This window comes from Emiliania huxleyi (assembly GCF_000372725.1).
Source record: "Emiliania huxleyi CCMP1516 unplaced genomic scaffold EMIHUscaffold_23, whole genome shotgun sequence".
Taxonomy (NCBI): Eukaryota; Haptophyta; order Isochrysidales; family Noelaerhabdaceae; genus Emiliania; species Emiliania huxleyi.
The window spans coordinates 253,674-276,171 of NW_005200333.1; the positions used below are offsets into that span (position 1 = coordinate 253,674).

Below are 22,498 nucleotides of genomic sequence, written 5' to 3' on the forward strand. Positions count from 1 at the left end.
TAAGTTGTCCTTGGCAAATCAAAGCGCTTGCGCTTCGGCGGTTAGTGCACTAACCTCCGAGAAACCCTTCAGGTCGCTCCTCATCGCAAACCCCGTCAGCAGTTCACCCTCGGGTATGTTCGTAAGAACCACATACACAGAAGATCATCCGGCCGTTACCGCGCCGCCCTCGCCCCGCCCCGCTGCCGCCCCCCGCTCAGCCGTTCGGCCCGCCGACCGATGTCCTGCCTGCCGTCCGTTGCCGCCGTGCCGCCTTACCGCCGACCCTTACCGTGCCGCGCCGCCTTCGCGCGCGAATTGTTTTTTTTTTCGCGAAGGATCTCTCGGATATCTCTCGCACTCGCGCGCCTTGTGTGGGGTGTGTGGGCTGTGTGGTTCTCCAGCCCATGGCTAGACAGCTCCACCCCCTGTTGGCGCAACAGTTGGAGAGCGCCGGGGTGGACCTGCCAAGCTTGGGACACCACGGCTCCAGCCTGCTTTCGCTGCTTCACGAGATTTCCAGGACTTACGAGCGGGCAAACGTGCCCTGCCCTCCGTCTACGGCGCCGCTGCCACGGTCGCGGCCATCCTCGCTCGGCGCGGCCACAGCTGTCCATGCCTGCAACACGGCGACGAGCTCACCGGGGCCCTCCGTCTCGAGCGGCGACCCGGTGATCGCGCACGCCGAGGTGCTCGAGAACTTGGGCGGCAACCCAGAGGCGCGCCCCGCCTGCCTCTCACCTGGCCGCCGCGGCTAACGCCGCCGCCGTCACCGTCACCGCCACCCCCACCCCCACCCCCACCGCCACCGCCGCCCATGCGCACAGGTGCTGAAGCGTATCCTCGCGAAGTTCCGCACCCGCGCCTCGAGCTGCATAGAGACCCTCCGGCGGCTCCACGCCGAGCAGGAGTGGCTTGCCTTTCGGCGAGAGGCGCACTCGCTCAAGGGCTCGTCGGGCTATATCGCGGCGTGGCGGCTGCACAAGGCGGCCTTCACACTGCAGCGCGTGGCGGAGGCGACAAACGAGGGCAAGCCGCCCGAGATGCCGGTGGAGGAGGCGATGGCGGCGCTCGAGGCGGAGATTGGGCTCGTATTGGCCGAGATTGACAAGACGATGGGCGAGGAGTGAGGCACAAGCATCGCCACGATTACTGCGTAGCACGTTACTGCGCGCTGAATATCTCAACGACTGGTACGTGATAGCTGATACACGCTCCGCTCTCGTCTGGGAGCGCTCTGGAGCGCTAAGGGTAAGGCCTCTTAGCGCTCAGCGTACAGCGAACAGCGTCAGTGATTAGGATTATATATAGCATATAGGGCCGCCTATTAATACATTTAGGCCGCTGTGGCGGTGTCGGGCCTGTGCCGCGCTGTGCAGCGCGAAACCGAATGATCTCGTCAATACTATGTGAAATGCTCAAGACACCCATGCATGCACGAAAAAGCGCGGCGCCGCGCCCTCCTGGCTCCTGCCTGTCCACCCCCTCCCCACACGTCGCCGCCACGTGCACGACGACTGGAGCGTGCGGAGAGAGCCGACGCGGGGGGGGGACAAGCACCCTTCAAGCTGATGAGTGGGCCCGCGTGCGGGGGGGCACGCACGGGGTGGGGGGGTTTGGGGGCGGGGGTGCAGGGCTGCGTGTCGGGGCTTCAGAGGGGCGGGCAGCTAGAGGGGGCATGTGCGAACGAGGGGGGTGGGGCGGGTTCGTCGGCTGAGGCCCCAAAATGGCGGAGACAGGCGCCGCGCATCACGCGCTGTACTCGCCGGAGCCGGTGCCGGACGGGAGTCGCGAGATCGGCGGGCTCGACGCGCGCAGCTTGGCGACTAGCCCCGCCTTCGCCACGGCAATGCTCGCCGCAGGCTCGTCCCACGCGGCTTGCTCGCCGCCGCACGCGTGCAGGAGTGTGTCGGGGACGCGTCGCAAGTCGACCCACGCCGGCTTGCGCGGCGGCGCGGCGGCCGGCTCCGCCAGCGGCTCGGGCCTGCGATGCGACGGTGTCGCGCTTAAGAGGCGGTGTCGCGCTGCTAGCCTTCCGTGGGACTCGGCGTTGCCTGTCTGACTAGTCGATCTCTGTCTGACCGTCCGTTCTCCGACTGTCCGTGCGTGCGATCTGGGCCCGGGGTCGTGCTGTTTGTGTGAGGGTGCGAAGGTGCGGCGTGTGACAAGGCGACTGGGGAAGGGGGAGAGGGGGGGGGGGGGGGCGCGAGTGGGGAGGCGGAGGAGGGCTGCCTCAAGACTCGGTCAAAGGCGGTCGGCCCGAGGACTGCGGCGTCCTCGGCGCGGCGCGGGCTCGGCTCGGCCGACAGCGGCGCGGGCTGCACCCGCAGAGGGGCGGCGTACAGCGCCTGGTGGTCGGGCGCGGGGTCGGGGGTGAGGAGGGGCGGCGGCGGGGCGGGGCGGCTGGAGGGCGCGCACCTCGTCGGGCGATTCGCGGATCAGCGAGCGCTGCTCGAAGCACTGCAGCGCCTGGGAGGGGGGATGCCAGTACGCACTGATGGGGCGACCGGGAGCGTGCGGCGTGGGACGGAGAGGAGGGCCTGGACGACGACTCGCTGCGCACGAATGGTTTCGAGCAGCTGGGCGCTCTCGCCCGGTGTGGCTAACGCGAAGCTCACGCGCCGCTCGACCGCGAGCGGCAGGCAGAAGAGACCACCGACAGGCTCGCTCAGCAGGAGATCGACGCCACACTGATCGTCGGCCGTCACGCGAACGACGCGCGTGAGGGGCCAGCGGTTTGTGAGGCGCCGCGTGCTCGGGTCGAGCGTGCAAATTCCTCTCGGCCCAATCTCGATGATGCGCATGTACGAGCCTCGCAGCGCGTTGCCTTGCTTCACCGCCACAAATTCCTGCACCTCGCTGCGATCCGACCATTTGGACTGGCGGACCATGTGCGCCGCTTCTGCGACTGCCGCCCTGCGCTCGGCGTCACGCTGCACCAAGGCTGTAGCGTGCCGATATTGGACGGGTGCCGCAGACGTGTCAGCGCGGTCGAGCATTGAGTGATGAGCCCTCAGCTCCCGCGATGAGCCCTAGGCTCCCGCGGAGCTTGATGGCGATGAGTGTGTGATTGCGGGGGTCAGCAGGCCAATGTGGGGCTTGGCAAGAAAGAAACGAGAGATGGGATCGGAGGACGACACGCCGCCACCACACAGGGATTTTAATGGGGCTTGGCACAGTCTTGTCACGGATAGACGCGCTTTTCTTTTTTGAGAAGATAGAATAACCTCAACAGGAGTCAACAGGATCAAGCAGAGAGGGCGAGACGGCGGCGGGGCCGCGGCCGAAAAAGGCTAGGAGGGGGGGCCGGGCCCCGCATCCGTTGCCCAACCAGCGGAAAGCGAGTGGGGGGAGGATCGAGGGGATAAGAGGGCCCCTCCGGACCGAGGGGGGGAGGCCGAACGGAGAAGCCTCGAGGGGTGACGTCGAGTGAGGATGTACGTCGTGTGCGTGTCTGGTGCTTGAGCACTTGAGCACTGGATAGGGTCGGTTCCGCATGGTACGGGACCCCTCGATCGTCTCGCCCTCCCTCACTGGTGTGTTCATTGGGGGGGGTCATAACAAACACGGTACAGGATCGAGGTGCACGCTGCTGCAGCAGTGTCGTCCCCCCTCTCCCCGACGCGTGTCTGGTGCTTATTAGCTCCGAGTAGAGGGGGCGCTCCGCTGCTAGGGGAAACCTGGAGCGCGGACTAACCCTCGGAGACCCGTGTTTACTTTACGGCCCTCTCCCTGCGAACGCGCACCCCCCCCCTAGGGGTCAGGGCTCTCTAGCCCGTAGCCCGATCCCGATCATCCGGCCCGCTGGGTGCGCTTCTCAGCTCCCCGGCCCTGGATGTGAGGCTAATGACTGCACTCCAAGTGCTCCAAGAAAGAATACTGTCGACAGAAGATAGAATCTCTCTCTCTCTCTCTCTCTCTCTCTCTCTCTCTCTTCTCTCTCTATCTCTCTCTCTCTCCTCTCTCTCTCTCTCTCTCTCTCTCTCTCTCTCTCTCTCTCTCTCTCTCTCTCTCTCTCTCTCTCTCTCTCTCTCTCTCTCTCTCTCTCTCTCTCTCTCTCAGATTCTCTCTCAACCTCGAACCGGACGCGCACCTCTGTAGAGTTGGATGGAGGGTGCTGAGTTGTCAGTTGAGGAAATCCAAGGACGCGCTTGAACCTTGATGCCCCGCGTACCCGTACGGCGTACGTAGCCGCGTTGGACGCGTTTTCACGATTAGCGTGTCAGAGTGAACTGGAACTAGCCTCTTCGGTCTCGGCCGGTCTGCACCTGAGCCCTGGTCTGACAGACTGACAGCAAACCCCGGACAGCGCCTGACAGTGCCCGACAGCCTGACAGCGCTGACAGCACTTTCTCTGACAGTCTAACAAGCTTGGTTCCGCTCCCCGGCCTGCCACCGCACACAGAAGCTCGTGACGCACGTTCTCGCCATCGTCCGGCAGCCGCAAAGCGACTGGATTTTTCCGTCCCCTAACAATCGTTGCTGTAGTGGCGCCAATGGCCGCCTCCCGTCGCGCCATTGGCACCCTAGCCAGCAGTAGCACCGGAGGCAATATCACCAAACCCACAAGTCACAAGAGTTACGGAGATGCTTGCCACGAGCACCGTGACGCCCGACCCTGTGAGCACCGTGGGCGTATACGGCTGCATACGGTGAGATGATGCACAGCGTGGCCAGACGAGGAATGCCAGGGCGGTTTTTTTCTTTCTAGGCACGCCGAAGGCCTCTTCTCGCCGAAGGCTTCTGCTAGCGCCGGGGATCTCAGCTGGATGGCCACACAACATTCGCAGAGGCGGCAGCCGTCCACGACATTCGCGGACCTGCACCACGACCTGCAGTGCCACGTGCTGCTCTTCGCCGACGTCGCGAGCCTCGTCGCCGTGAAGGCCGCGTGCACTGCGCTCCGCCACTGCGGCCGCGCAGTGCTTCTCTCGCCGCAGTGGCTGAGCCGCGGCGGTAACCGCGAAGACATGCGGCACAGGCTGTGGCGAGGCGTCGATCTGTGCGTCCACGCGCCGCACGTCATCGTTGCGCACGCTGGCCATGTCTGGTCGCTGGCGCTCAGCTCCGAGTACCTCGTGTCGGCGGCGGAGGGCGAGGTGGTCCTTCAAGTGCGCGACGCGTCGCGCTCGAGTCGCTCCAACGACTGCGCGTACCGGCGAGTGCAGCACGCCGCGAGCGGGCGGTCCGTTGACGGCGTCACGCTCTCTCGGTCGGTGCTCTCGTGGCACTTGGCGCTCCGTGGACATCAGCTTGCGGTGCTCGGCCGCCTGGTTGACCTCAGCCGCTTGCGCGAGGGCGACGGCCAGGAGCCTGACCGCATCGTCGCGTGCCCGCTGACGTTGTCGATGGCCGCGTGGAGCGACGCCGGCCGGCTCTTCCTGACGCAGGATCGGGCGATTCGCGTCGCGCGGCATCCGCCGACCGACCGCCCTGCCGACAGCGACGTGGCCGGCGGCATCGTGCTCGAGGACAGGGTGCTGAGGGCCGGCGGGCCACCGCCCGCGCGAACACACGGCCTCGCCGCTGGCACGCTGTCGGAGACGCTGTCCTTCGTCGCCGTGACGAGCCACATTTCCTTCCCCGATCAGCCCGCTGTCCTTCGGCACCGCGCGATCACCGTGCTCACCGTGGACACTTCGCAGCAGCAGATCACCATGACAGCGGTGCGCCGCCTGCAGGCCCACCACCAGGCCATCTACGCGCTGGCCACGGCCAACGATCGCCTTGCGAGCGGCTCCGACGACCACACCGTCAAGTTGTGGAACCCGTTCGCGCAGGACCCCGCTGCGAAACTGCTGGCTACCATAAACACCGGCGCAAAGGTCTGGGCGCTTGCGATGAGCGGCGACCTCCTCGTCTCGGGCGGCGCCGGCAACGCCGTCTCGAACGTCAACGTGTGGAGCTTGCGCGGGATTGGCACGTTCCACGCGGCCGGCAGCGTGCGGAGCGCCGTGAGGCTGGCGTCACTGCGCGGCATGCCGGAGCAAGGGGTGCGCTCGCTCGCGTTCGATGGCGACCGCGTCGTGGCGGGCGCCGACGACGGCCGCTTGTATGTTTGGCACCACGACGGCTTGCCGCTGTGAAAAGGCTGCGCCCCTCTCCGCGTCTGCGGCTGCTGGGGCGAAGCGACAAGCGTGCGCGCCACTATCGGCAGCGAGACGGGGTGTGGGTGTAGTCCGGTGGTACACCCGCACCTTGCGCAGTGCAGTGGCGGCCACTAGGTGTGTGCGCAATGTGTGTGTGGGTCGCACGGGTGTGTGATGCCGCGCTCTCACTCAGTGGACATCATAGATCATTCAAGTTTCATGCACCCCACATCGTCCCTCGCGCGCTCGACCTCGCGAGCCCTCGCGCCTCACGGGCTCGGCCTCGCATGTGCCGTGTGGCACACCGGGTGTGGTTCAAGTTTCGCTGTGTGCGGTGCTAGCCCCCCCGCCCCCCCCCCCCGCAAAATTGAGAGCGCGCGCCCGCCATTCGGCGCAGTCGGTCTCTCGCGGCATCCGCACCATTCTCCCGCCGAGAAAGCCAGGTGGGCCGCCTCTCTACCTTCTACCCTCGAGCCGTCCACCCTCGAGCTGTCCGCCTCTGTCGCCCCGCCGCCCGCTCGAGGCTCAGCCCCTCGGCGGCACGAACCCCTTCTGGAAGCGGAACTCGACGATGCCGTGCTTCATCTCCGACACGACGCCCGCCGAGCAGTCCACCGGCTGCTCGAGCTTCACCTGGGAGTAATTAATTACTAGTTCATTAGTTAATTACGAGCAGTCCACCGGCTGCTCGAGCTTCACCACGCGGGCAAACGGGCCGATCGGCCCGCCGACCGAAGTGGACGTGTCGACCGACGCGCCGAAGGGCGCCTCCATCTTGGAGATGTCGCCCACGAGCTCCACCTGGGAGGAATTAATTAATAGTTAATTAATTAATTACTTGGAGATGTCGCCCACGAGCTCCACCTGCCCACAGCGGCGCGGGTCGGGACACCGCGCGGCGCCCCTCTCTCTCTCTCTCTCTCTCTCTCTCTCTCTCTCGCTCCCTCTCTCTCGCTCCCCCCCTCTCTCTCTCTCCCTCTCTGGGAGGCCGCCCTCGACACGCCACCTCGACAGGCGAGGGCGGTCGATCTCGGCGAGATCTCCGTTCCATCTCTGCACACCACCTCTTGCGCGATCTCCGCATCTCCGCATCTCCTCTCGGCCGGGGCTCGGCTAGGCCTCGGAGGTGTTGACAGTCATGTTGAGCTCCTCCTGCTGCGAGAAGCCGGGCAGCAGCACCCCCACGTGCAGGTGCACGCCGTCGTCCCGCTGGTAGACCTGCGTTAGGGTCAGGGTCAGGGTCAGGGTATGGGTATGGGTGAGGGTTCGGGCTAGGGTCAGGGTCAGGGTCAGGGTCAGGGTTCGGTGGTCCCGCGCGGTAGACCTGTGCGGAGGGGAGACGCCGCCGGGCTGGGAAGGGAGGCTGCTCCCCCCGCCGCGCCGCCCCTCTAGGAGTGGGTCTGGGGGAGGGCGACTCGCAGGCGCGGGCCTGCGGGAAGGCGGAGTAATCTCGTCACATCTCCCCACATCTCCCCACATCTCCCCACATCTCCCCACATCTCGCCACATCTCCCCACATCTCCCCACATCTCCCCATATCTCGCGGGCCTGCGGGAAGGCGGAGGAGTCGAGCGAGAACTTGTCCTACAGTCGAAGGCTCGGGGCGGGTTCCGGGGCCGAGGCGGGCGGCACGAGTCGGCGGGGGGGGGGAGGGGAGTCCTTGTCGAGGTCGGCGACGCAGTGGGTGCGGTAGGCGGGGAAGCAGCAGAGCAGGAGAGCCTGCAGCAGCCCGGCGACCAGCGTGACGCCCACCGCGCCGCACGAGACGTACCCGTCCTCCAAGCTGTGCTCGAGGTCCATCTGTGCGGTCAGGGTTGGGTCAGGGTCAGGGTCAGGGTCAGGGTAGGGGTTAGGGTTAGGGTTAGCTGTGCTCGAGGTCCGTCTGCAGAGCCGCGCGGGGAGGGCGGCGGCGGCGCGGCGCGGCGGCGGCGGCGGGCGAGGCGGCGGCGGGCGAGGCGGCGGCGGGCGAGGCGGCGGCGGGCGAGGCGGCGGCGGGCGAGGCGGCGGCGGGCGAGGCGGCGGCGGGCGAGGCGGCGAGAGCACCATCGGTGCACATAGCAGCGCCGCGAGGCAAAAGAGGCAGAAGCGACCGCCCGGCCCAAAGGCGAGCCCCAAGGCGGCGCGCGTCGCGCCCTCGGCCGCCGCGGTCCACACCTCGAGCGCGATCATCGCGACGCCGGCCAGAATCGCCATCGACCGCCGCAGGACGGTGCGGAGCACGACGTTGGCGGGAAGGTGCTCGATTACCTGGTCCGGGAGCATGCCCTCGAAGGGGCTGTGCTTCGTGCCAGCCTCTTTGCTGCCCTCCTCCTCCTCCAGAGAGACCTCGCGCCACACCATGTAGCTCGCCGTGCCCACCAGCAGCAACCCGTTCAGGAGTGTGATGAGCCGCACGAGCACGCCAACCTTCCACAGCCGCGAGCCCAGCCGCTGACGCTCCGCCGCAAGCGCGGCTGCCCGGGTGGCGCGCATGGGGCCACGCTTCGTGCCAGCCTCCATCGCCGACGCGGACCCGACTAACGGCTCAGCGAGGTTCGAATCCTGTACCTGCATCTGCCTGTCGCTTGCAGCTACCGGCGTGCCTGCCAGCAACGGCGTGGCCGAAAGGGAAAAAATCAGCGTATCGCTGTTTAGACTTCCAGCCTGCTGTGGGAACAGCTGACGCAGTCTCGCCGAGGCTCGCCCCAGCATCTCGGGTTGACTCGGCCAGACAAAAACCCCGAGAGGCGTGGGAGTACCTCGCCAGGGGTTGTGAAGTTAAGGGGAAACCCGGTACACGGAGCCAACCCTCGGAGACCTGTGTTTACTTTACGGCCCTTGCCCTGCGAACGCGCACCCCCGGGGCTAGGGCTTTCTTGCCCGCAACCCGATCCCGATCATCCGGCCCGCTGGGTGCGCTTCTGAGCTCCCCGGCCCTGGATGTGAGGCTGATGACTGCACTCCAAGTGCTCCAAGGGGCCTCCCATCTCCTGACTCCTCGTCTGTTTTCCACCTTTTTTCCCCCACCTAGAAGGGGCGGTGGGCGTGTGCGCGCGGCGCGGCGCGGCGCGGCGCGGCGCGGCGCGGCGCGGCGCGGTGTGTGTGTGTGTGTGTGTGTGTGTGTGTGTGTGTGTGTGTGTGTGTGTGTGTGTGTGTGTGTGGTGTGTGTGTGTGTGTGTGTGTGTGTGCGCGCGCGCGCGCGCGTGTGTGTGTGTGTGTGTGTGTGTGTGTGTGTGTGTGTGTGTGTGTGTGTGTGTGTGTGTGTGTGTGTGTGTGTGTGTGTGTGTGTGTGTGACTGTGACAAGGCCTCCTTTTTCTTATTAACAACGAAGGCGCTCTCAAAAAAATCTGCCACAACCAAACTATTTGCAAGAGACCGAGTAATAGTTTGGGAGGGACGCGTTCGGTGCAAAAAGAACTAAAAATAAGAGCCAGTACTTGGGTACGGTACCATGGAGCATGGTGCTGTGTGTGTGTACTGTGTGTGCTGTCCGTCCGTTGTCAATATGATGCTGTGTGCTGCGCTCTCTTCGTTCGCCACCACCCGCCCCACACCCCTTCGGCGTAACTTGTTGGGCATTCGCTCGTGAAATTCCGCAATCTCCGCACAATCAGGCGAGTTGCGGCTCGAGTTGCGGCTCGATCAAGTGCTTCCGAATCTTACGTTTTGCCGTCGCTCCGTAGAAGGCGTCGACCGGCTGCGATGCGACGAGCTGCCTGTGCCCTGCTCGGGCTGCTGTTGCAGCGCGCAGCCGCACATGCGCTGCCGCGCGAGTACGAGATCGCGCGAGATCTCGCCATACTGAGCGATGGGCGAGCCACGTCCGCTCTGTCTAACGAGGTCGGCTCTAGCTAGCCGCCCGCTCTCTCGCACATAGCATGTGCGGCCATAGCTGCAGTGCCGCACGCCCTCGCCTGTGCAATCAGGCGCGGCATCTTCAAGTCTCGTTCCGCACGGCGTCCGGTCTCTACGAGACACAGCTCTCGCGAGTGAGCCTTTGGGCTCAGGACGCACAGTTGCTCGTCAATGAGGGCTGCCAGACTCAGACGATGATGCTTCCTTCGCTTCCCACTTTCCGAGGGCGCCTCCTTGAGAGCGTCGGCGTCGGAGGGCTGAGGCAGAGCGTGCCCGGTGGCGTGAGCGCCACCGCGCTGGGTCCCCAGCACGCGCTGCGCATGCACATTCACTCGTCCGAGGTTGACCTAATCGTCGAGAGTGCAGACTCCTTTGAGCTCGGACGGTCGCTGCTGCCTGGGCAGTACATCATCTACCGTGCGGACGCGCGGACGGAGGTGACCGGCTCTGCGTCGGCCAACGCCACCGGCTGGGACGAGGCGCTTCACAGCAGCACCAAGCCGCTCCTTGGACGGGCCATCCCTGACTCCCGCCGCCGCCGCCGGCTGGAGCACACAGGGCCGCCTCACGGGCGCATGGCAGATTGCCCGGTGGCGCCTGAATTCTACACCACGAAGCTCGGCATCATCTCAGACTGGGGCTTCACGGCTGCTGCCGGGGGGAGGGACGCTGCGCTCAGGGAGATTGCATCCATCATCAGTAGTACCAATCTCGTGTACCGCGACCAGGTCGGCATCGAGTTCCAGCTGGGCACGGTGATCATCAACGTCGACGGCTGCGGCGACTTTGCCGACACGGGGCCCAATTTTGCGCCCACCGTGCCGGGGCAGCGAAACCGGTGTGGCGCCGCGCTTGCGGACGCGTACACGCCAGTGCAGGGGCACCTTCTCTCCGGCGGCGAGACCATCACGGTCGAGGCGCAGGGAGGCCCCAAGAAGATGCTGCAGCGTATGGCGTCGTGGCTCAACGTGGCGCCACCGTGCCCAGACTGCGGCCACTGGCACCTCCTCACAAACTGCTTCCCGCCCACCGGCACCATTGGCATCGCCTATTGGGGGCGCACCTGCCAGACGCTCGATGGCAACCGCGGCTACGTCTCGGATTCCGGCACCCCGTGCGACAACACGTGCGACGTGCGCCTCCCCAACGGCAACGCGGCCGCCATGTCCTTCTCCTACTCCGAGCGGTGCGGCCCCGAGGAGGACCCTGCCGCGTGTATGGGCCCCGTCGCACTCACTTCATGGTGGGGCAGCAAGACGTGGCGCACCTTCGCGCACGAGGTCGGACACTTATTTGGCGCGGACCACACCTTCGACCAAGGAGGGCTGATGAGCTACAACTACGAACACCACCGGTTCTACGACGACGGTCTGGTATGTGAGAATGTGAACAACGAGCTGGCCAGGCCAGGACAAACGTGCCTCGTCTCAGGCGAGTCCATCTGCGGGGATGGGTCGCTCAGCTACGGCGGCGAGGAGGGCTGCGACGATGGCAACACGATTAGCGGCGACGGCTGCGACGCAGCCTGTGGTCGTGAGTGCGGGTACACGTGCACCGAAGACGCGCGTCGCTCCTCGACGTGCATGACTGACTGTGGCAATGGCATGATTGACCTCATATCGCACGAGGAGTGTGACGACGACTCGCGGTGCTGCTCAGGTTGCCGGCTGGCAGTAGGGGCGCTATGCTCAGGTGGTGAGTGTTGTAACGATGACTGCACGCTGAAGAGTGCGAGGCACGTATGCGACGGCGGCGCCGGCTGGTGCAACAGCGGCAAGTGTGATCAATCTATGAGCCTCTGCTCCCGCTTCTCCTTTGGCGGCGCGTCGGTCTCCCTCGACACGAACGCATGCCCTGTCGGAGCGGCGTCGCCAAACGACCCACGCGGGGCGTGCGCAATGACGTGCAGGCGAGCCGACGGCTCCTGCCTCGACACGACCCACTTTCCAGCGACCAGATTCGACTTGAGCCTCTACTTGCCAGAAGGGACCCACTGCACGCATCCGAGCGGTGCCAGTGGCACTTGTATAGTGACCTCTGAGGGCAGCCAGCGTGCTTGCGTGGTCGCACAAGGCACCGCCTGTGGGAATGGCTTGATAGACGACCGCGAAGAGTGCGACGACGACTCAGCCTGTTGCGACAGAGCGACCTGCATGTTTGTGCCCGGGGCGGTGTGCTCCTCTGGGGAGTGCTGCAACGAGGACTGCTCCTTCAAGACAGCCTCTGCCCCTTGCGGCGGTGGAAGAGGGTACTGTCGCCGCGGCACGTGCCAGGTTTGGCAGAGCTTGTGCGGCTACAGGCTGGACTCCAGCACGGTCGAGGTGGACACGCTCACATGCCCGATTGGTTCCGCGGCAGAGGGCGACCCAGACGTGGCGTGCTCGCAACACTGCAAATTCACCTCTGGAGGGAGAATCGGACAATGCGTCTCGGGATTCGCTTACTTTGGCGCGAGCTTTGACGTGCGCTTCATTCCAGAGGGAACGCCTTGCAACGCACAGACTACAGGCTCGTCGCCAATAGTACAGGGTATTTGTCGGACGCAGGACAACAAGCGAACTTGCATGCCTACTACCGAGCAATGCTCCGCCGCCGGTCTCTCGCGGCCGTCCGGTGATTCACCGCCTCCAGGACTGCTACCGCCGCCGCCGCCGCCGCCGCCGAGCCCGCCGCCACCCTCGCCGCTGCCATCACCGCCGCCGCCCTCGCCACCCCCACCGCCACCGCCTCCCTCACCCTTACCGCCGCCACCGCCGCCGCCGCCGCCGAGCCCACCGAGCCCGCCGCCACCCTCGCCGCTGCCGTCACCGCCGCCGCCCTCGCCAACCCCACCTCCACCGCCTCCCCCACCCTTGCCGCCGCCACCGCCGCCGCCGCCGCCGAGCCCGCCGCCACCCTCGCCGCTGCCGTCACCGCCGCCGCCCTCGCCAACCCCACCTCCACCACCTCCTTCACCCTTGCCGCCGCCGCCACCACCATCGCCGCTGCCGCCACCGCCGCCTCCCTCACCCTTGCCGCCACCACCGCCTCCCTCACCCTTACCGCCACCACCGCCACCACCACCCTCGCCGCAGCCGCCGCCCTTGGGGTGGCCGCGGCCGCCATCGCCGTCAACACCGCCACCCTCGCCCTCCACCTCACCGCCACGGCCACCACCGCCCCCGTCGCCCCCGTCGCCCCCGCCGCCATCTTCATCGCCACCTCCACCCTCGCCGCCGCCACCACCACCACCACCACCGCCGCCGTCGCCATCTAGCCTGGCCACGCTCGGCTGCTGGTCCGAGCCGATCCCCGGTTCCTCGCCCGGGCCCAACGACGGGAACCGTCCCGAGTTTAGCAGCTCCATCGAGGCATGCCGTGGCTGGTGCACTCAGATGGCCGAATGCAGAGCCATCATCTTTCGTCTCAACAGAGCATGCTACCGCCTCGACCGGTACTACGACAGCTACTACGACCCCACCCGCACAGCACTGCAGGTGAGCAACTACGTGGCCGGAGCTGCATGCACACCGTCATCCCTGGCACCACCGCCGCTGCCATCACCCTTACTGCCGCCATTGCCGCTCCCGCTGGCATCGCTTACTGCTTGGGGGCCGCTCGGCTGCTGGTCTGAGCCGATCCCCGGTTCCTCGCCCGGGCCCAACGACGGGAACCGTCCCGAGTTTAGCAGCTCCATCGAGGCATGCCGTGGCTGGTGCACTCAGATGGCCGAATGCAGGGCCATCATCTTTCGTCTCAACAGAGCATGCTACCGCCTCGACCGGTACTACGAAAGCCACTACGACCCCACCCGCACAGCACTGCAGGTGAGCAACTACGTGGCTGGAGCAGCATGCACACTGCCACCGATAGCTGCGAACGTCTCTCAGGCACACGCATCGCAGCAGAGTCTGCCGCCGCCGCCGCCGCCTTCACCATCAGCACCACCGCCGCCGTCGCCATCTAGCCTGGCCACGCTCGTCGGCTGCTGGTCTGAGCCGATCCCCGGTTCCTCGCCCGGGCCCAACGACGGGAACCGTCCCGAGTTTAGCAGCTCCATCGAGGCATGCCGTGGCTGGTGCACTCAGATGGCCGAATGCAGAGCCATCATCTTTCGTCTCAACAGAGCATGCTACCGCCTCGACCGGTACTACGAAAGCCACTACGACCCCACCCGCACAGCACTGCAGGTGAGCAACTACGTGGGTTGCACGGACGCACGGGGACGCATGTCTACATAGTACGCACTCTATTGATAGGGAGGCATGGAGTTTTCCTGCAAGGCTGCGAGGGTGCTTGTGGAGAGGTCCTCGTCAGGTGTTTGTCGAGTACGTGTGGCCGCACTTCTCGCACTCGTAAAAAACCGTCTGCCCCTCGTCGGCGCTGCGCAGCTGCATCGTGTAGTACTGCAGCTCCGGGTGGGCGCACTGAGGGCACGCCTCCTTGACGACCGCGCGAGCTCGCTTCGCCTGCGCATGCGGGAGGGGGCTCGAGCAGGGAGGCGGAGCAGCGGGCGGGAGGCCTCCGGGTCAGCCACACCTTGCGGCGCAGGCTGTGGGGTCTGGCCGTGACGAGCGGCGGTGGGCCGGCCGCCCGGCTGGTGGTGCGATGGCCGTGCGAGGGTGCATGGCCGCAGGCGCGTGGCCGCGTCCGTGTCGCGTGCGTGGGACGCTACTGGCGGTGGAACGGAGGTGTCTGCCTGCACGCCGCCACGAGCGAGGTTGGCGCCGAGGACGTGGTCCTTGCCGGCTGTGGTCACGACAAGCGCCTCGAACTCCGCCGCGTCCACCCCTGCCCCGCATAGATGGCACTCGACGCTGGTGCCCGTCTGCGTTGGCTCACGCAGCAGGGCGCCGCAGCAGTCGCAAAACATGGCTCGGCGCGCACACCGCTTGGGCGGCGCAACGAGGCGAGCAAGCGGCGGCGCGGCGGACAGGGCGGCGGACGGGGCAGCGGACGGCGCGCCCGCTGGCTGGTCACGTGCAGCGGTGAGCAGCCGCGAAATCTCGTGCTTCCGCTCCTTGAGTGCGCCCGACTTGAGGCCGAGGCGCGACTCGAGGCGCGTGCGCAGGCTCTTGGTGGAGAGCGAGTCGAGAGGTGTCGAGGCGAGCACCGCCTGGACGTGAGGCTCCAGCGCGATCATCGCTCGTGGCGAACCGTATGCGGCGAACCGTATGCGGCTACGTATGCCCTGCCCTGGGACTGACTGAGTCCCGGTAGAGCGGCAAGAAGAAGAAAAAGAAGGCCTGGAAATTGCGTACTTACGTGTCTATGGAGCCACACTCCAGGCTCACCTGGTACAGCAGCAGCCCGTCCCAGTACGCGGCGAGCCACCACTGCGCGCGCGTCGCCAGGCTCTGCTCGGCGCGCACGCGGCCCGCGACCGCCTCGGGCACCGGCCCGCGCCGCAGGCGAAGGCCCGCGGCGGCGGCCTGCCGCTCGAAGCGGCCGAGCGAGGCGTCGAGCGAGGTGCTCTCGTGCGCCACGCCGGCGATGTGCGAGAGGGCGGACACGGCGCCGCCGGAGAAGCGGTTGACCAGGAGGAGGGTCACCTGTCTGCAGCGCTGCAGGTGTGAAGAGACGTCGTTCACGCGCGAGGGAGCCGCAACGAGGGGCGCGCGGAGGCGGCGTCGTCCGCCTGCAGCTGCGGCTGCGCCTCGAGCAGCGCTCGCAGCGTCGCCACGAACTCGCCGCCGCACTCCTCGCCCACGCCCGCCGCGCCCCCTGAGTAGACGACGTCGGCGCCGAGCACGTGCGTCAGGCGAGAGGGCGCGACCAGCGGCAGCGAGCGAGCAGCGTCTGCAGCGGACGCGTCCCACCGCGCCACGCCGATGGAGCCGTCCGGCGGCTGCTCGCCCTCGCCCGCCACGCGGAGGCCGTGGGAGAGGGCATTGGCGGCGAGGTTGGCGAGGCTGTCGGAGCAGATGTCGGTCGCAACTATCGCAGTCGGCGCGGAGGAGGCGGAGGAGGCCTCCGCTGCGCCGTGCTCCTCGGCGCGCTCCGCCTGCAGCGCCAGCGCGAGGCCGATCGCCGCGGTGCCGATCCCGGACCCGATCTCCAGCACGGTGGCGCCTCGGGCCGGAATAGGGGACAGCGCTGTCGTGCCGTCGCCCTCCAGCGCGAGCTGGAGCAGCACACGGCCGGCGGGCCAATCCATCGCGCCGATCGGCGGCGGTCGCGTGCGAGCGCTGAGCGAGAGCGCCACCGGCGACTTCAGGTTCGGTGCGCTCACTCGGTGGCACGCGACTCGCCACTGCCGGAGGTCGAGCACCTCGTCGAGCGTGTAGAGAGCAAAGGCTGTGCCAACGCCGAGGTAGCTGGCGATGGCGGTGCGGTGGGACATATACGTGCACACGTGTATGTGTGTATACGTGTGTGCGTATATGTCGCCAGGAAAAGAAGGGAAAAATTAGCCACCTTCGGTGTGGTTTCTTTATGGGACGACCGCGTGGTGGCATGAAGATTGCAGCGAGAATCAGCGAGAGACTGCGAAGAGAGATAGGAAGAGGCAGACTCCCTAGGGTGGGCGACGGATAGCGCACCACACACCTCTCCTTAAAATCCCTGTGTGGTGGCGGCGTGCCGTCCTCCCATCCCTCCCTTGGGTTGTCTGTTTTCTTTCTTTCTTTTTTATGGGGAGCATCGCACAACATCGCCCCATGTCCGCCTTGCTTTTGTTTCGTAACAATACATCGAAGGCTAGCTCAAAAGAAAACGGAAACAACGCACGTCCTCCACCCCCGGCGTCGGCGGACTTGCTGCGTGCTCGACTTCCGTCGTGGCGGTTAGGCTCGCCGCGAATGCCCAGCACGGGCGAGGAGCCAGCCCACAAGCTGCTTGTCGACCAGATCACAGATGAGGGCATCGGTCAGATCGTCGACCAGATTTCGCGCGAAAAGATCTCGTCCGCCTGGCTGCGCTTGCTGCGTGAAAACGGCACGACCGTTGCTCATGACCGAATGAGCGGATACTACGGCAATCTCGCCATCATCGCCGCCCTGATGGTCGGCGCGGCCCTGACAGTGCTGGTCGAGCTCGACTACTCGGACGCAACCTCGTGGTACCAAGCAGGAGCTTCTGTTACCGGAGTCACCTCGATTGCTCTGATGCTCGCCTCCGTCCTCGACTCCGTGCTGATATGCATGGTCATCAAGAAGCTTGGAACGCCCGAAGAGTTCGAGCGGTACATCGTCGATCACTCAGCCTACCTCGGCTGGCCAGTCGTCATCTTTGTCGCCGGCATGAGCCTCGCGATGCTTGAGATGCTCCTCTTCATTGTCGAGACAAGTGGACCCTTCATCGTGGTCTACTCGACGGTCGGAATGTGCGTTTTTGGGTTCGTCATGATATCCCGGTATCGCGAACAGTCCGCGTGGTTTGAGCAGCTCAGCCGAGAGGCGACCCAGCGGGAAGCCGACAGTGATCGTCGTTCAGTCCTAGGCTGCTAGGCCTGGACAGGGTGGCGAGCCGCCTAACAGAAACAAAATGAAATGAAAACGGATATCTCAGTAGTAGAGATGGGCAAAAAAGGAGCTGGTCCTCCCCGCTCATGGCCATGGTCTCTGCGTTAATCCAGCGCACATTGGTGGGGGTCTGGTACAATCGAGAATCCGTAGTGGCTCGTTGTGCTCGAGTATATGGGACACGATGTCTCAAATATGAGGGGTTTTGACTCGTACCGGCTCCTGACGCTATTCCTGGCAGATCTAATGACCAGGATCAGTAGTGCTATGATAGAGGGTGCCCATACTAGCGCAGGAGCTGCCACACTCGCCCGGACCGTCCCCTTCTGGGGCCGGTTCCGCAGCCCGCGAGAGCCGACAGCGGGGCTGTGCCGCGGGTGCCTACTGCCGAGTGCCACAAACACTGCGCCGTCCCGCCATCACCTACAGGCTGTCTTGTGTGATGGTTGGGATGTCCAAACGCCACCATCTTGGTCCTTGCGACCTCAAACCCGCGAGCTGTATGGGTGGTCCTGACGTCGACAGACGCCCGAGGACCACGGTGAAGCTGAGCCGGAACGCGTCGAGAAGTCTCGTCTGAGCCCGTGGCGGTCGCCGGCTGAGTCGCCGTGCACGGTCCGGTACCTCAGGCGTCACCTCCGTAGCCTCAGGTCTCACACTCCATCACCTCCGACGGGACGCCTTCGGTGGCACGCTCGGCGGCGAGTTTGTGGCAGCCCCACAGCGAGCGCGGCGTCGAGCCTATTCGGTCTGGTCGGTTCGCGGCACTCACTGGGTTCCAGGGAGTGCCGCCGACACGCGAGCGGTGCTTCCTGGCAGCGCGCGCCGGCTGTGGGGCTGCCACAAACTCCAGACACGCTTTTTTGGACATTTTCGACGCTTTTGTCCCATATACTCGCACAACATGCCTCGAGGTTCTCGAGGTTCTCGAGGTGGATATCCTTTGGCCGCGTTGGGTAGCGAGGATTGGTGTAACCCGAGCCACGCAGGCGTGTTTTCTGACGGCCGACCGTCAGTGCACGGAGTTGCCCCTTCTCCGACTGCCCCGGCTAGTTCACGGGTTTCGCGGGAGTGACCCCATGCGTCAAACCCGAGACCTAGCGCGGGTGGGTTGGAGGGGGCTCGCCCCGTTCCTCCCCATCGGGCCGCATGAGCGGCCACGCCTCGCAGATTCGTTTCTCGCGCCTGGGTCAGGCGCGCGGGGCATCCCCCGGGTCGCTCGACCAGCGATCCGAAGAGTGGCCGCTATGCGAGGGAAAGAGCGGGGCCCTCGGGGTACGCCTCCGTCCGGCCCCCTCCGAGAGGGGAAGGGAATTGCAGGGTCCCCACGGGCGCCTCAGTTCGGCCCTCCCGAGGGGGGGAGGGGAGCAAGGGGGTGGGGGGTTCGGGGTGGTGGGGAGGGGTCTCGGTTGCATGGGTCTAATGCTTGCCTTTCGGGGAGGGGCCTCAGGCCGGCTAGCGCAGTGGCGCCCGCACGACGTCTTCCCCTCCTCCCTCGAGGCAGCGAGTAGGCAGCGAGTGGGAGAATCGAGCGCCTGTATATTCGAGTGCTAGGCGTGTTGGGGGAATGGCAATCAGGAGCGGGGGGGGAGGGGGAGAGTGGGCGGGCGGGCGGGTGGGCGGGTGGGCGGGCGGGCGGGCGGGCAGGCGGGCGGGCGGGCGGGCGCGAATTCGTATCTAGCAGCAACAGGAGCATCAGCAGCAGCAGCAGCAGCAGCAGCATCCAGCAGCAGCAGCAGCAGTAGTAGTCGCCTTGCCTCCTGCGGTGTCTAGCTCTTTCAGTCTATCTAGGCGGCCGCGAGGTTAATATACTGAATAATGGTGTCAAAACACCGGGGGGTGGTCGGTGCGCAGGCACCTGAGGGGCGTTCGACGAGCTCAGCCAGCTCGACGACTGCCCCTCCACGGCACGAAGCACTAGACGGGACACCACACCCTCTCTCCGCTAGGCCTCGACAGGCCTCGACAGGCCTCGACAGGCCTCGAAAGGCCTCGACAGGCCTCGACAGGCCTCGACAGGCCTCGACACCTCTACTGTACCCCTCGACAGCAGCTCGACACCCTCGACACCGGGCCTCGACACCTCGACACCAGGGCTCAGTGCGCCGGCTGGCGGGCGGTACGACCACCGGCGGCCGCTGCACCCGCGCCTTCCCTCGCGGGCGCCGTCGCGCCGCGCGCGCCCAACTCTGCTGGCACACGGCATGCGTCGTCACTCAGCCGCGGAGAACAGGCGGTGCAGCGCGCGAAGCGCGCGCGATCTCGTACTTTCAAGGCTGGATCCGGCCATTGCAAGGGTATACCTTTGAGAATCCCCAGCGTCCCACCCTCCTAGTCACACTCTCAATTTCTCGACTCTCCAACACGAAGTGCTGCGATCGAGGTTCGCCCATTTCTTTTTCCTTTCTTTTTTTGGGCCCTGTGGGCACCCTAGCGTTGCTTGCAGCCCATGTTTGCAAGGCGGGCGCGCTCTTCGGTGTTGCTCTCTCTCTCTCTCCAGTGTATGTAGCTCTTACGAACATACCCGTAGGTGAACTGCTGACAGGGTTTGCGATGAGGAGCGATCCGAACGTGGTATTCGGGTGATCAGATCACTACCGCCGAAGCGCAAGCGCTATTTTACAACAAAACTCCTCGCACAGATGCACTCCATCCAACCAAGAAAGAAGACCTTTCGCAAAAGCATGGCGACGCTGCCTCTTTGCGCCGCTGGCGACGCTGTCTCCGTCTCGGCGGGTCTCCGTCGTACGGAGGCTGCCGCCCATGCGAGTCGCATCGGCGGCCGAGACGAGACAGCGTCGCCAGCGGTGCAAAGAGGCACAGCGGCGACGATTTTTTGCGCGTTTTCTTGTCGCCCGAGACTGCTCGACGGCCCAGGCCCCACGCTAGGGCACGCACGGCACCCTCGCCACAGGATTTAGCTCGCCACGACACAACAGTGTGTGTATGTGCTCCGCCGCCGCCGCCGTGCTATCCGTCGCCACGACCTCTGCCCCTCGCCTCTCGCGCCGCGTCGCGGTCATCGGCGGCGGCAGCGCCGGCGTCGTGACCGCGCGCTTCCTCAAGCGTGCTGGCCACGACGCCACCATCTTCGAGTCAGGCTCGACGGTTGGAGGCGTGTGGGCAGACAACCCGACCAACGACGTGGTGTACAAAGGTCTGCACACCAATCTGCCCACGGTCGTGATGCAGTCTCCCGACCTCGACTTTGCCTCCAGCGTGCCTTCCTACATCACCAAGGAGATGCTGGGACAGTACATCGAGGCGTACGGGCGCGAGTTCGGGCTGCTGCAGCTGGCCACCTTTGGCGCGACGGTGACGCGCGTCGCGCCCGCCGCGAGCGAAGGCGCGCCTCGGTGGACGGTCGAGTGGACGGTCGACGACGTGGCGCACTCGGACGTCTTCGATGCCGTCGTCGTCGCCACCGGTCACTACAACAAGCCGTACATGCCGTCGCTGCCGGGCGAGGAGAACTGGCTCGCGGGCGACGCGGCACGCCGCATCACCCATTCGCTGCATTACGATGACCCCGACGACTTCCGCGGGCAGAGCGTGCTCGTCGTCGGCGGCCGCTCCTCGGGGGTCGACATCGCGCGGATGCTCTACGGTGTCGCGGAGTGGGTGTATGTGCTAGAGAAGAAGTGCACGAGCGCAACCACGCACGCGGCGGAGGCGGTGACGCACGTGCCGCTCGGCACGCGCCTCTGCCGCAACGGCCGCCTCGCCGCGCCCCGCGGCGGCGGCGGCGGCGGCGGCGAGGAGGAGGAGGAGGTTGAGGGTCCGCCGGTGACGAAGGTGGTGCTCGCGACCGGCTATGTCTACTCCTTCCCCTTCCTCGACGAGACGGCCTGCGGGCTGACCTTCGAGGGGGAGCGGTTCGTGACGCCGCTCTACCAGCACCTCATGCACGCCGCGCGGCCCTTCCCGGGCGGGTCCAGGACTGGTCCGGGAGTTGTCCTGGACATGTCGCGTAGGCACGCCGCGCGGCCCACCCTCGGCTTCGTCGGCATCCCCCTCGCCGTGCCGTGCCCCATCCCCTTCTTCGAGTGCCAGGCCGCCTTCCTCGCCGAGCAGTGGGCGAAGCCCGACGCAGCGCTCCACGGCGCGGAGGCGACGGCGCGGCGCCAGGCGTGGGTCGCCGCGATGCGCGACGCCGTCGGCAGCCGCGACCAAGACCTCCACTACACCTCGACGAGCGCCCGCGGCCCAGGGACCACCTCCGCGTGGGCCTACATGCGCGAGCTGCTGCGAGCGACGCACGCGACGCGGCCGGTGGACGAGGCGGGCGATTGCTGGCTCGAGCGACCGAGCTGGGAGGCGAGGCTCACCACCGTCGAGGCGGTGTACGCCGACCGCGGCGCGCGCTACCCGAAGCTGCCGTGGGAGGACGACGCGTACCGCCGGTGCGAGTACACCGTCGACTGGGCGAGCGGCACGTGGAGCGTGGACGCGAGCAGGTGCTAGCTGGCGCGGGCAGCGGTGTTTCCGTGGCATAGTCCATAGATTATAGGCGGCGTGCGTGGAGAGAGTTCACCAGGACTCACTCTTAACGTCTTATTCAAAATGCAGTATTTGTCTCTACGCTTCACGGAGTATGAAGTATCATATAATTCATATGCGACACAAGGGTGTGAACACCAAAAATCGATGCGCTGATCCGTGACTCAATCGCCCCCTCCTCTCTGCGCCCTTCCACCGCCCTTCCGCCCTCCTCCCTTCTGTCCACCCCCACCCCGACCGCGGCCGCGGCCGCCCCGCGAGGCGCCGCCGCCGCCCTTGCCGCCCCCCTTGCCGCCCCCCTTGCCGCCCCCCTTGCCGCCCCCCTTACGGCCGCCGCCTTTGGCTGGTGCAGCGCCCCTGCTCGCCTCGCCGCCCTCCAGCGCCTCCCGGCCCCTCTGGTGGGCAGCCGTCTCAGCGGGGTCGAATGTGAAGGGCGCGCGCCCGAGACGCAGCCACGACGGCGTCGGGGCGGAGTCCGTGCCCTGGCGGCTCGCCACCAACCGGGAGCGCCACGCAAGCCCGCCGCCGTCGACATCGAGTGGCGGCGGGGGGCTCGGGTCCGGACTAACGAACGTCTTGGCGTCCGAGCGGGCACCGGCCGTCGCCATCGCCGCCGCCGTGTCGAAGCCGCCTCCGCTGCCGGCAGCGCCGAG

The 22,498-nt window shown here is 66.2% G+C and overlaps 7 protein-coding genes across 7 annotated transcripts; 4 read left to right on the forward strand and 3 right to left on the reverse strand.

Annotated features, from left to right (window-relative positions):
- Positions 1-386: 386 nt before the first annotated feature.
- Positions 387-1,109, forward strand: EMIHUDRAFT_100277 (hypothetical protein; the record flags this gene model as incomplete). The annotated part of the gene is made up of 2 exons (XM_005779475.1): positions 387-668; positions 807-1,109. 2 exons carry the CDS (start codon positions 387-389, stop codon positions 1,107-1,109), a joined length of 585 nt encoding a protein of 194 aa, XP_005779532.1.
- A 1,103-nt stretch (positions 1,110-2,212) lies between these two features.
- On the reverse strand, positions 2,213-2,978 carry EMIHUDRAFT_205021 (hypothetical protein; the record flags this gene model as incomplete). Its single annotated transcript, XM_005779476.1, has 3 exons — positions 2,213-2,245; positions 2,398-2,448; positions 2,532-2,978. The coding sequence occupies 3 exons, from the start codon at positions 2,976-2,978 to the stop codon at positions 2,213-2,215; spliced, it is 531 nt and encodes a 176-aa protein (XP_005779533.1).
- A 1,588-nt stretch (positions 2,979-4,566) lies between these two features.
- EMIHUDRAFT_205022 (hypothetical protein) lies at positions 4,567-6,065 on the forward strand (the record flags this gene model as incomplete). The annotated part of the gene is made up of 2 exons (XM_005779477.1): positions 4,567-4,631; positions 4,691-6,065. The coding sequence occupies 2 exons, from the start codon at positions 4,567-4,569 to the stop codon at positions 6,063-6,065; spliced, it is 1,440 nt and encodes a 479-aa protein (XP_005779534.1).
- Positions 6,066-9,499: 3,434 nt separating this feature from the next.
- Positions 9,500-14,123, forward strand: EMIHUDRAFT_205024 (hypothetical protein; the record flags this gene model as incomplete). Its single annotated transcript, XM_005779478.1, has 7 exons — positions 9,500-9,509; positions 9,663-9,766; positions 9,975-12,365; positions 12,450-12,516; positions 13,294-13,379; positions 13,566-13,709; positions 13,881-14,123. The coding sequence occupies 7 exons, from the start codon at positions 9,500-9,502 to the stop codon at positions 14,121-14,123; spliced, it is 3,045 nt and encodes a 1,014-aa protein (XP_005779535.1).
- A 72-nt stretch (positions 14,124-14,195) lies between these two features.
- On the reverse strand, positions 14,196-14,755 carry EMIHUDRAFT_64437 (hypothetical protein; the record flags this gene model as incomplete). The annotated part of the gene is made up of 2 exons (XM_005779479.1): positions 14,196-14,351; positions 14,558-14,755. 2 exons carry the CDS (start codon positions 14,753-14,755, stop codon positions 14,196-14,198), a joined length of 354 nt encoding a protein of 117 aa, XP_005779536.1.
- Positions 14,756-15,469: 714 nt separating this feature from the next.
- EMIHUDRAFT_205026 (hypothetical protein) lies at positions 15,470-16,225 on the reverse strand (the record flags this gene model as incomplete). The annotated part of the gene is made up of 1 exon (XM_005779480.1): positions 15,470-16,225. One exon carries the CDS (start codon positions 16,223-16,225, stop codon positions 15,470-15,472), a length of 756 nt encoding a protein of 251 aa, XP_005779537.1.
- A 4,066-nt stretch (positions 16,226-20,291) lies between these two features.
- EMIHUDRAFT_463245 (hypothetical protein) lies at positions 20,292-21,913 on the forward strand (the record flags this gene model as incomplete). Its single annotated transcript, XM_005779481.1, has 2 exons — positions 20,292-21,277; positions 21,320-21,913. The coding sequence occupies 2 exons, from the start codon at positions 20,292-20,294 to the stop codon at positions 21,807-21,809; spliced, it is 1,476 nt and encodes a 491-aa protein (XP_005779538.1). The 3' UTR covers positions 21,810-21,913.
- Positions 21,914-22,498: the final 585 nt, after the last annotated feature.